The sequence below is a fragment of the Hippocampus zosterae genome, chromosome 7, assembly GCF_025434085.1.
Source record: "Hippocampus zosterae strain Florida chromosome 7, ASM2543408v3, whole genome shotgun sequence".
NCBI lineage: Eukaryota > Metazoa > Chordata > Actinopteri > Syngnathiformes > Syngnathidae > Hippocampus > Hippocampus zosterae.
In genome coordinates, this window is record NC_067457.1 from 22,854,549 (window position 1) to 22,866,777 (window position 12,229).

Consider the following 12,229-nt stretch of genomic DNA (forward strand, 5'->3'; position numbering starts at 1 on the left):
GTTTTCTAGATGGCCATTGCCCAGCAAGAAGAAATTGAGCAACAGAAGGCCATTCTTCAAAAGACCTTCCTCACAGAGAAAGAGCTACTGTTGAAAAGAGAGCGCGAGGTGGAAGATGAGAAGAAGAAGCTGGAAAAACAGCTCAAGGATGAAGTGATCCGAGCCAAGTCCCTCAAAGAGGAGCAAGAGCGTCAGCAAAAGCTGATGGAGGATGAGAGGAACAAGCTACAGGCCATCATGGATGACGCCTTGCGGAAGCAGAAGGAAGCCGAGACGGAGATGAAGAAGAAGCAGAAGGAAATGGAGGTGCTTGAAAAGAAAAAGAATGAGCAAGAGAAACTGTTGGAAGAGGAGAACAAAAAACTGAGGGACAAACTGAACAGTCTCGAGGTAGCATCCAAAGAAATCGCATCTAAAACGGAGGTCCAGACACAGAGGGACGCTGGGGAAGAGTTAGTCTCTGCCACGGTGTCGGTCACGACAAAGAAAGTTTACAACGGCTCAGATGTCGATGGCAAGAAGAAAGATTCACCTTGGGCTTTTGACGGAATAAGAGACCAAGTTCCTGCTGAGAGGCTTCATGACATCGGTGTCCTGACCAAAAAAGAGTTGGACAAACTGAAGAAGGGTAAAGTCTCAGTGCAAGACTTGGCAAAGACAGACAAGATCCACTCTTGTCTTCAGGGTCAGAGCTGCATCGGTGGCATCTTGACTCCCTCAAAGGTGAAAATGAGTGTCTATCAGGCCATGAAAGACAACAAGATTACAGCCAATAGTGCCACAATGCTGCTGGAAGCTCAGGCAGCTTCTGGCTACCTCATCGATCCTGTTAAAAACAAATTCCTCTCTGTGGATGAGGCTGTTAAAGAGCAGTTGATTGGCCCCGAACTCCATGACAAATTGCTGTCTGCTGAGCGAGCTGCCACAGGCTTCAAAGACCCTTACACTGGAGACAAAATCTCCCTTTATGAGGCCATGAAGAAAGGTCTGATTGGGAAGGAACAGGCCACCAGGTTCCTGGATGTTCAGCTTACAACGGGTGGCATCGTTGACCCCATCAACAGCCATAGAGTCTCCCTGCAAACGGCTTACAAGCAGGGGCAGTTTGACGCCGAGATGAATAAGCAAATGCCGGATCACAAGTTGTTTGTGGAACCAAGCACCCAGGAGGCCCTCACCTACAAGCAGCTACTGGACAAATGCACCAAGGACGCAGGGTCAGGCTTGATGATTCTACCTGTGACTGAACAAGCAGGCCAAACTGAGAGAACCTACACAGATACCGAGATGAAAGAAGTGTTCAGCAAGTCCAATGTGGATGTGCCCTTTGGCAGGTTCAAAGGAAAGACTGTCACCATTTGGGAAGTGATCAACTCTGAGTATTTCACAGAAGAGCAGCGACGAGAGCTGATCCGCCAATACAAAACGGGCAAGATCACGGTGGAGAAGATCATCAAAATCGTTATCACTGTCGTGGAGGACAAGGAGAAGAACAATGAAAACGTGTTGAACGGACTCAGGGCTCCTGTGCCAGCCAGCGAACTTCTCGAGTCGAAGGTTATAAGCAAAGACATATTCAACAAGCTAAGCAACGGCAAAATCACTGTCAAAGAAATCGCGGAGATGGACCCTGTGAAGAAAGCGCTCCAAGGAGCACCGAGCATTGCTGGACTGTTTAACGAACCCACCAAGGAGAAAATGCCTTTCTATCAAGCCATGAAGAAAGAGCTGCTCTCAGCCGAGACGGCCATTAATCTTCTTGAGGCTCAAGCGGCTACTGGCTTCATAATTGATCCCGTCAAAAATGAGCGGATGCCTGTCGACGAAGCCGTCAAGACGGGGTTGGTTGGTCCAGAACTCCACGAGCGACTGCTATCTGCAGAGCGAGCAGTCAGTGGCTACAGAGATCCTTATTCTGGCAAGAAGGTGTCTCTGTTTGAAGCCTTTAATAAAGGTCTCATCAAGAGGGACCATGGCATTCGTCTGTTAGAAGCACAACTCTCCACTGGTGGAATTATTGACCCAGTTAAAAGTTATCGCGTCCCACACGAGGTTGCCTGCAAACGGGGTTATTTAGACGAGGAAACCAGCAAGACTGCGGACGAGAGCAAGGTCTTCCAGGATCCCAACACACTGGAGTCCGCCACGTATGCGCAGTTGATGAAGAAATGCCTCTCCGACAACGAAAGTGGTCTTCCCTTGCTCCCCCTCTCAAAGAAGGCTCCAAAGCCCAAAGAGGATCAAGAGATTACAGAGGCCAAAACCAAAGAGGTATTGAACCAAAGCACAGTGGAGCTGGACTATGGACCCTTTAAAGGCAGAAAAGTCACAATCTGGGAAATCATCACCTCCGAGTACATCACAGAGGAGAAAAGAATCGAACTGATTCGTCAGTACCGAATGGGGCATGTGACAATAGAAAAGTTGATAACGGTTGTGATGACCATCATGGAGGAAAGAGAGACCCAGGCAAAAGAAAAACTCTGTTTTGAAGGTCTTAGGGAACCAGTTCCTGCCAGCGCGTTGATGGATGCCAATATCATTGACAAAGCCACGTTTGATCAGCTCCAGCAAGGCACAAAGACTCCTCAGGAAGTGGGTCAAGACGATAAAGTCAGAAAGTATCTGCTCGGCACAGAGCGTATTGACGCCATTGCAATGGAAGCCACAAACGAAAAGATGAGCATATATCAAGCTATGAAAAATAACATTCTGCAGCCGAATACTGGCCTTGCACTGCTTGAAGCCCAAGCTGGAACTGGCTTCATAACAGACCCAGTAAAAAACATGAAATATTCAGTGGATGATGCCGTCAAGGCCGGAACTGTTGGTCCAGAGCTTCACGAGAAACTTCTCTCTGCCGAAAAAGCAGTGACGGGATACAAAGATCCATACACGGGCAATAAGATTTCTCTGTTCCAAGCGCTGAAGAAAGAGCTGGTGCTGAGGGAGCATGCCATTCCTCTTCTGGAGGCGCAGTTTAACACAGGAGGCATCATTGATCCCGTCGGGAGCCACCGCATTCCCACTGATGTTGCTGTTCAGCGTGGCTTTTTAAGTAAACAAATGGCCAAATCTTTTAACGAACCCTCAGGTGACGTCCTGTGCTTCACCAATCCCAACACCAATGAAAGTCTCACATACAAGCAGCTTCTGGAGAAATGTGTCAAAGATCCCAACTCGGGTCTGTGCTACTTGCCGCTGTCCAAAGCTGAAGTGGCTGCTCCTGCTGAGAAGTCCTACGAGTACACCGAGGAGCAAGCCCAGGCAGATCTAGCAAACACTCAAATTGATATCCCGCTCAAGAGCTTTGAAGGCAAAAGCATGACCATTTGGGAAATCATGAACTCCAACATACTTCCCGAAGAGGAGAGACGCCGCCTCATGGAGCAGTTTCGCTTGGGAACAATCACAAAAGAGAGAATGCTCATCATCATCATTGAAATCATTGAGCAAAGGGAGGCTGAAAAGGCTGAACAGGGCATGTCGTGTGACATCATCAGAAGGAGAATTACAATCGAGGAGCTGTACAGTGCTCGAATTATAGACCTGCAGACTTACAACCTTTTGAAGCAAGAAAAAATGACCATCAGTGAGATCATGGCAATGCCATCGGTCAAACAGTACCTTTTTGGAACCGGGTGCATTGCCGGCATTATGTCAGACACTCCCAGCAAAGTCAGCATCTATCAAGCCATGAAAAACGGGAAGATTAAGCCCGAAGTTGCTCTGACGCTTCTCGAGGCCCAAGCAGCAACGGGCTTTATCATCGATCCGGTGAAAGATGAACTTCTCACGGTGGATGAAGCAGTGCGCAAGGGGCTCGTTGGGCCTGAACTTCACGACAAACTTCTCTCTGCAGAGAGAGCCGTGACAGGCTACAAGGATCCATACACCGGAAAAGTGATTTCTCTTTTCCAAGCAATGAAGAAAGATTTGGTTCCTGAAGATTATGCTTTGAGGCTTCTGGAAGCCCAAAATGCCACCGGGGGGTTAATGGATCCCGAATACTACTTTCGCCTGCCTGCGGACGTTGCCATGCAGCGTGGGTACATCAACAAAGAGACACTGGACAGAATATCCGAGCCGGCCGCCAATGTGCAAGGTTACACCGACCCCACGACAGACGAGAACGTGTCCTATTTTGAGCTCCTGAAAAGATGTCGGCTGGACAAAGAGAGTGGACTGAAGCTGCTTTCTCTAGCGGACAGGAGACTTCTCTTCAAGGGCCTCAGGAAGCAAATCACTGTGGATGAGCTGCTTCGTTCTCAGATTATTGACCAAAAGATGTTCAATCAACTCACTCAGGGCACCATCAGTGTGGAGGAGGTCAGCAGGGACCTGAAGAAGTACCTCGAAGGCGTCAGCTGCATTGCCGGTGTCTTTGTAGAATCTACCAAAGACCGCTTGTCTATCTACCAAGCCATGAAGAAGAACATGATCAGACCAGGAACTGCCTTTGAGCTTCTTGAGGCCCAGGCTGCGACGGGGTACGTTATCGACCCCATCAAAAATCTGAAACTGAATGTCAACGAAGCCGTTAAGATGGGTGTCGTAGGTCCTGAGTTTAAAGACAAACTGCTGTCAGCTGAGCGAGCAGTCACGGGCTACAGGGATCCCTATTCTGGCAAGCTCATCTCATTGTTCCAGGCCATGAAGAAGGACTTGATCTTGAAAGACCACGGCATCCGCCTGCTAGAAGCTCAGATCGCCACGGGGGGAATCATTGACCCACAGGAGAGCCATCGCCTGCCAGTGGAAGCGGCATATGAACGTGGCCTCTTTGACGAAGAAATGAACCAAATTCTCACCGACCCGTCTGACGACACTAAGGGCTTCTTTGACCCTAACACAGAGGAGAACCTCACTTACCTCCAGCTCATGGAGAGATGCATGACGGACCCTCAAACAGGGCTCGCGCTCCTGTTGATGAAGGAAAAGAAACGGGAAAGGAAGACCTCCTCCAAGTCATCTGTCCGTAAACGCAGAGTTGTCATCGTGGATCCAGAAACGAGCAAGGAGATGTCAGTGTATGAGGCCTACCAGAAAGGACTCATTGACCACCAGACTTATTTAGAGCTAGCAGAGCAGGAGTGCGAATGGGAGGAAATAACCAGCACCTCGTCTGATGGAGTTGTAAAATCCAAGATCATCGATAGGAGGTCCGGACGACAGTACGACATCGATGACGCCATCTCAAGCGGCCTGATTGAGAAGTCGGCGTTGGACCAGTACCGCTCTGGAACTCTATCTATCACGGAGTTTGCAGACATGCTATCTGGAAATTCCAGTGGCGTTAGATCAAGGTCATCCTCCTTTGGATCCACTTCCTCTTACACCTCAAGTCCGATGCCTAGCATAAAAACACCGTCTGTCCCGTGGAATGACCCCACCGAGGAAAGTGGCCCTGTAGCTGGAATCTTGGACACGGAAACGCTGGAGAAGGTGTCTGTCACTGAGGCCATTCACAGAAACCTAGTGGACAACATAACTGGCCAGAGGTTGCTGGAAGCTCAGGCCTGCACTGGAGGAATCATTGACCCAAACACTGGTGAAAAATTCTCCGTCACAGACGCTGTGAACAAAGGACTTGTGGACAAGATCATGGTGGACCGTATTAGCCTTGCACAGAAGGCTTGCAATGGATATGAGGACCCTCGAACCAAAACTAAAATGTCAGCTGCTCAAGCCCTCAAGAAAGGCTGGTTGTACTACGAGGCCGGCCAGCGGTTCCTGGAAGTCCAATACCTGACTGGTGGTTTAATTGAACCAGACGTCTCCGGGCGAGTCTCTCTGGACGATGCCTTGAAGAAAGGCACCTTGGATGCTCGCACCGCGCAGAAGCTCCGTGACGTCAGCGCCCACTCCAAGTACCTCACATGCCCCAAAACCAAACTCAAGATCTCCTACAAGGATGCTTTGGATAGAAGCATGATTGAGGAAGGTACTGGCCTCAGGCTTCTGGAGGCATCCTCCCAGTCCAGCAAAAGCCTCTACAGTCCCTACAGCATCAGCGGCTCAGGCTCGGCAACCGGCTCACGTTCGGGCTCCAGATCCGGTTCCAGGTCCGGCTCCAGAAGAGGAAGCTTTGACGCAACTGGATCCAGTTTCGCCAACACCTTCTCTTCGTCTTCATCCTCCTACAGTTCGCCGAGTTATGGGCGACGATATTGAGGAACTGTAAAGCCACTGAGATGCCTGTCAGTGAACTCAAGACTACACAGCTTCTGCTCTGCATGTGGTCGTTGCAAGACATTAGATGTTTAATTTTGTACTACGTAGACTTCTTTGTGTGTCTATATACCTTTACCTATGTACATTTTGTTGTATCGTTTAATCACTGAAATAGACAGGAAATTAGCTTTGAGTGTTAACACTACAACCGAAAGAACATACTCTTTGATCGACATCTGTCGAGCCTTCTGAATATGGAGCGTATTTCTCAAAAATGAATATACTGAAAGCTCAAGGCCACTCTGCAGAGCAGAATCCGAAGTCTCGTAACGATCGCTGACGTTAAGAATGTCTCTCAACACTAAACTTCAAGATCTTTGTTCTCGATCATGTTGCTGCACACCTACTAAACTACCCCCGGGCCCTATTCCCGTCATCTGGAATAAAACACGGACTCAATGGGAACCACCAAAGGGCACATCCCCATGCACTGGTAGACCACCAACACACCAATCTGACTTTATAGACTCTTGACACCAAAGTAACCCAAATAGTCGCTGCTTGTCCGGACCCCGCCGACTGGTACTGGAGGACATAATAGTTAGCAATGTCTTGCCCGCTTGTCCTGATGTCCCGTCTTCTGCTTTTTAGATACTGTGCTCCCCTTCTTCCCAGAGACCTTCACCTGGACTTTCACTGTAGCCGGAATTTAATGAAAAAAGTCTCTCTCGCGACTAACCTTGAGCTCAGTTGATGTTAGAATCCCATCAAGTGCCTGCAAAAAAAAAAAAACGAATACATGGCTGATGCATATTATAAAGATGGTGCTGCGGTTTATTGATGCCTGCATGACTGACCGAGCAGGACGCGATCAGGTTTATCTCACAATCCACAAACACTCATGAATGTTAATATTGACATGACTATATGTACTGTATAACCACGACTGCTGGAAGCCATTAACAGATTCGTAGTTTTTCAGCTTTTAATTTTTTATTTTTTTTTGGAGAAGCCACCAGCCACCGTGTTTATTTTTCGATGTGAAAGCAACACCTAATTATCCAGCCTATATCCTTTTATTTTCCTACACACTACAGTATATTGGAGTTGCATGATTTACTAACATTTAAAAAATATATATTAAAATCTGGCTCCCACCCCACACCCACGCCCCCCAATTATCCGAGCCGCTTATCCTCACGAGGGTCGTTGTACCCTTTAAATCATTTGTTGTGTTATTATGATGATGATGATGCACCAAAGGGGTTTGAAGGATATATTTTAATGCGTGGTGTATCTATAATTTTTAAAAAACGCTGAAAAGGAATCAAGTTGTAACACCCTCGCTATGTAAATAAAGGACATGAAACACTCATGACTCTATGACCATTACTCATCAGACTTAAAAACATGATGTATAAAAAAAAAAATAAAAAAAAAGTCCTGTCCTTACCGCCCTCTTCTTCTTGGCAAAAACGGCCTGCAATTTTTGTCCAGAAATCAGGACTTTGTCATTGCGGCTTTACACATTCAGATAAGGCGTGTGGTGTGGTCAGCCCAAATGTCTGGAACAAATGTTTAGCGGGGGGTGGGGGGGGGGGGTTACAGGGGGTTAGTGAGCCCCGGATGTTTACCATCACATTCTGGTCACGGCTTCTTACACGGAGGTGGCATACTAAAAATATGACAACTTTGAAATTGGACAACCCACCACAGAGCACGACCGTAAAACGGGGAAAATACACATTTGATGCCCAGGATGAAAGAGGTTTGGTAATTTGACTCTTGGGTGTATCCAAAGAAGCCAAGAACAAACTGTAATAAGACATCGGAGGGGGGGGGGGGGGGGGGGGGTTGTAATAGCAAAAAGTGGGCCATGTGCAAGTGGTGAATCATTGTCCAAATTAGAATTTTTGCCCCTAGCAGAGAGTCTTGTCATTTTTTCATGTCTCTCCATGGGGAGGAAAAAAAATTGACCCCAGTGTAATTACATGTTGAGCTCTTGGACAGTGGCAAGTGCTTTTAACACAAGGTGTTAAACTTAACACTGTGGTGGCTGCTGCTTTGCAAAGAGATTTCATCTCTGTTGAAAACTGGAAATTTCACCGTTTGACTTCAACCTCCCATCCTGATATCGAGGCCAGAGATAAAACCAGTGCAAAAGGGAATTTAAACGCGGGTGAGTATCCAACCCTTTTTTTTTCCTTCTTAATTTTCCACATGAATGGCAAAAATTAGGCCGTGCAGTATTGTAAGAGCAAAGATTAAGGATGTGCAGGAAGCAGATATCCATCCAAATTTGGATTGGCCTTGCCAGAGATCAGATTAACTCTCATTGACTTCCCTGTCAATCATCGAGTCACTGCTTTTGTTTTGAAATGTTTGTGTGGGGAAATAACAAGTGCTACAAGTAGCCAGATACAACACGCAACAAATCAGTGTCTCGTGTTTAACATTCACGCCTTTTCAGTTGAGATGTCTTGACAAGCACTGAGAAGCAAACTACTCTGTCAAGAAAGACTTCCCCCCCCCCCCCCCCTTTCGGCTGAAACTGGGTGCGCCTGTGATTGCCAAAAATTAAAAACCTGCCGGGTGCAGTCAGAGCGTGATGGCATGCGTTTAAAATGACTTGGTTTTGTGTTGCGGTGAAATGTGTGGGCGAGTTGTCGGCCTGACACGCCTCGAGTCTTTCGATGGCTAATCTGTGTTTGAGTGGGTCAGCCTCTGCGGTTTTAGTGTACAAACAGAAGCAGGATGAAGCCCCAGAGTAAAGTTCATCTTAAAAAAAACACACACGAGCTGAAGATTTGAGGCAAAATAGCAGACTGATGTTAGACAGACATGAAAACTGGGTGCGGTCGCTGACAGCAGTGGACAATGTAGGAACGCTGCTGCTAACATTCCTAACCAGGGAAAGTTAGGAATGGGGCGGAATCCTGTAGGACAGGGGTCAGCAATTTGAAATATTCAAAGAATCATACCGGCCCTTTAACACGATTTAAAAAAAAAGGTTTGACATAAAATTAACACCTTGGTTGAAGCTGACTTTCAAATAAAATAGTCATTCTCTGTCTCTATACACATATATAAGGAGTCTCATAATATGCCTTCATTCAGCTGTTGCTTATTAACGTAGTTTAATTTTCAAGTTTAGAATCAAACGTCCATATGAATTAGGTAGTGATGGTGAATTCATCTTGCCACCCCCCACCCCACCCCACGGAACTCCCAACTACCACATTTGATGTGGAAAGTAAACACGCCGACAGTGTCTAGCCAAAAAAAAAAATACCCAGAGGCAAAAAAAAAAAATCTCTCCCTGTGTTCTATTTAAATTTTACTATTGTGGATTTGCAGTAATCTTTTAATGTGTTTCGTTTGTTTTCTTTATGCGTTGTAAATGTGTTGGCTGTGATTTCAGGTGAGCTTGTGTTTTGGTTGAGCCTGTTCCCACTTAAACCAGTGACCTTCGAAAAAAAACCTCCCTGCGGATGCCACTCCTTCTCCTTTCTAGCAACATGACTTCATCATGAGGTAAATCCGATGAGTCGGCTTTCAATTCAAAATCGTACTCGCTTGTGAGTCAACCGGATTGATTGACGTCACCTCGGAGGAACCGCTTTCTGACCCGCCATTTTACCCCTAAAAAAAAGTCGCGCCCCTGAGTCTTGTACCCAGCTGTCGTTAATTAGATCGCAAAATTACTAACGAGAACTATTTCCCACGGAAGTGGGGTGGGCGAAAGAGCCGAGGAAGATTCTACTCAATAAGATTTCACCATGAACGGTCTAAAAGGCTTTATTATCGCCCCCAAACACACGGTAGGCTCATATTTATTTGCTGTGAGCCGGTTGGCGCATATGCGTGGCAAAGCAAGCGATGACAACAAATGACGTCGGGCGTATAAATGCCGTTAGTACCTACCACCATCCACAAGATGACAGTTTGACAACAGCCAACCTCCGCATACTTGCTTGAATCGCTCATTTGCATATTTGATCGTCGTGTTTTGTTTTTTTTTTGTAATTTTGTCTGCCTATCCCCTCATTTTTCAAGAAAAAAAAATATTCAATGTTTGTCGGTGTTTTAAGAATTTTAGGGTGTTGATTAAAGAAACAACAAAGTTTCATTATATTTTGTTGAGATCTAAGGATTGTCTTTTTTTTCCCTTCCCTTTCGAATCCATTTGCTTTTTGGCCAAGTGGAGCTGTCAGTTCCCTGTTTTGTAATTACTGCCACCTACAGTTCTGGAGTGGTACAGCATCCTCAAGTCGTTTTTGTGCTTTCTCCGCTAACCACATTTTGCACTTTAAACTCTTATCTCGGCACGTTAAATGTTTTGGCCATAAAAAACAGTTATTGCATGGTTTAACTGAAGATCAAATCAATCTGGGTGCTGAGCACACACCCGCACAAAACAATTGCCGCTTATCTAATCGGAATGCGACACCTACGCTAAAGTTCCTGCTTGCTCATGATGTAATGGAATTCAAGCGTGACGAAGCGCAAGTAAAAGTCCTAACTTGCCAGTCATTTAAAGCCATTAAATTTCATTCCATGCATCATCATCTAAGTAATGACTTCTTTGGTGATTTTTTTTTTTAATTGTCTATGCGTAAAACTGCATCGTGTGTCTACATGTTCATGTGTATGTGTGCGCCTGTGTGCGTGGTTACCCATAACAGATAAGATTTCACATCTCCGCTGCTATGCTGTAAAACAATGTTGCCCAACCCTTGAGCCAAGACACTTATTTTTTTTTCTGAAAAAAAAACAGGCTACTGAACTGGCGCTTGGCAAAAAAATAAAATGAATAAATAAACCCGATAGTACCTATATAAAAAATAAATATATGACCTGTGAGTGTGACATTGTCTGTCGACATGCATTGCTCTGCCATCTGTATTCAGATGTCCGTTGAGTAAAGGGTTAGACCTGTAAGTACCGCAATGTTGCTAGATTCGTGAGCCCATTAGTGGCGCTCTGCATTGTTTGTTAGCATTAAGCTAAATCGGCAACGGGATGTGGTTGTTTTCAATAGACCTGTAATTCTCTTTGTTTGATGTTTAGTTGGAGAGTAAACTTGAACTGATGGATTGTACTCTTGCATTTGAGTGACAGAAACTCTCCACACTTTGCTTTTTAGCCATAGGTCAAAAAGTAATTCTAGATCTAATCTAACTAACAAGTGAAACTGGATATACAGCACTTTATTGGTGTGACTGATGGGATCTCACTTTCTACCCGGAAACATTTTTTATTCTGATAGGTGCTGGATATTTTGGATGTTTCTTTCCAGTAAGTTTTTATTTTGTATAGACATTTTTTTAAAAATGTACTTACTTTTAAATTGTTTTTGGGGGCAGCTTTGTTTGTTTTTCAAAAAAATTAGTGTGTTGATATATGAAGTATTAGAGTGCCAGATTTAAAAAAAAAAAAAAAAAACGCATTTAGTGTTCTGTAAGAAAGTACTGTATATCAGCTACAATTCTCAAACGACTCTTTGACCTTCCTTCTTCTGGCCAAACAGCAATACCGAAATTAAAACCTTTTTGATTGTACCCCGAAAGCTCACGTATGATATAACTGACAAAGACGAAAAAGAAGATTTTTGCCATAATTTTAGGTTATTTTGGTTAATGTAATACTGTATGTAGTTTCTGTGAGTTTTAATTTTTTGAAAATCAACTTTATTTTTATTTCATTAAAAATATATATATATATATACAGTATATAAAAAGAGGGGGGGGGGTTAGTTATTTTGTTACTTTTTAACTCTAAAAAGTTTGTAAAGCTCATCCGATGCGAAATGATGTTTTTGATTGGCCACTACATCTGTAACAAAAGTTGCAGAACCCTGCACACTGCAAAGCAGTTAAGTTGCATCCGACTGCGTCGCTCAGTGGTTGGGAACCACCCGCAGTCAAAGATCCACCGCAAGGTAAATCATCTACCCGTTATCTTCAAATCCAAATTTGACAGTTGACACGGTGTGTTCCTGTCATTTTAAAGGGCACCTGTGGCATAATTACACATTCCCCAGGGCTATTATTGT

The 12,229-nt window shown here is 45.1% G+C and overlaps 1 protein-coding gene across 30 annotated transcripts in view; it reads left to right on the forward strand.

Annotated features, from left to right (window-relative positions):
* pleca (plectin a) overlaps positions 1-7,552 on the forward strand; it is a 69,144-nt gene extending 61,592 nt beyond the window's left edge. For 29 of the 30 annotated variants that reach the window (XM_052072473.1, XM_052072483.1, XM_052072474.1 and 26 more), the window contains one exon: positions 10-7,552. In XM_052072473.1, the coding sequence (XP_051928433.1) occupies positions 10-6,174 (6,165 nt within the window). In that variant the 3' untranslated portion in view covers positions 6,175-7,552. The remainder of the gene's footprint in view (positions 1-9) is intronic. The other variant, XR_007963439.1, reaches the window with a different exon arrangement.
* The last annotated feature ends 4,677 nt before the right edge of the window (positions 7,553-12,229 follow it).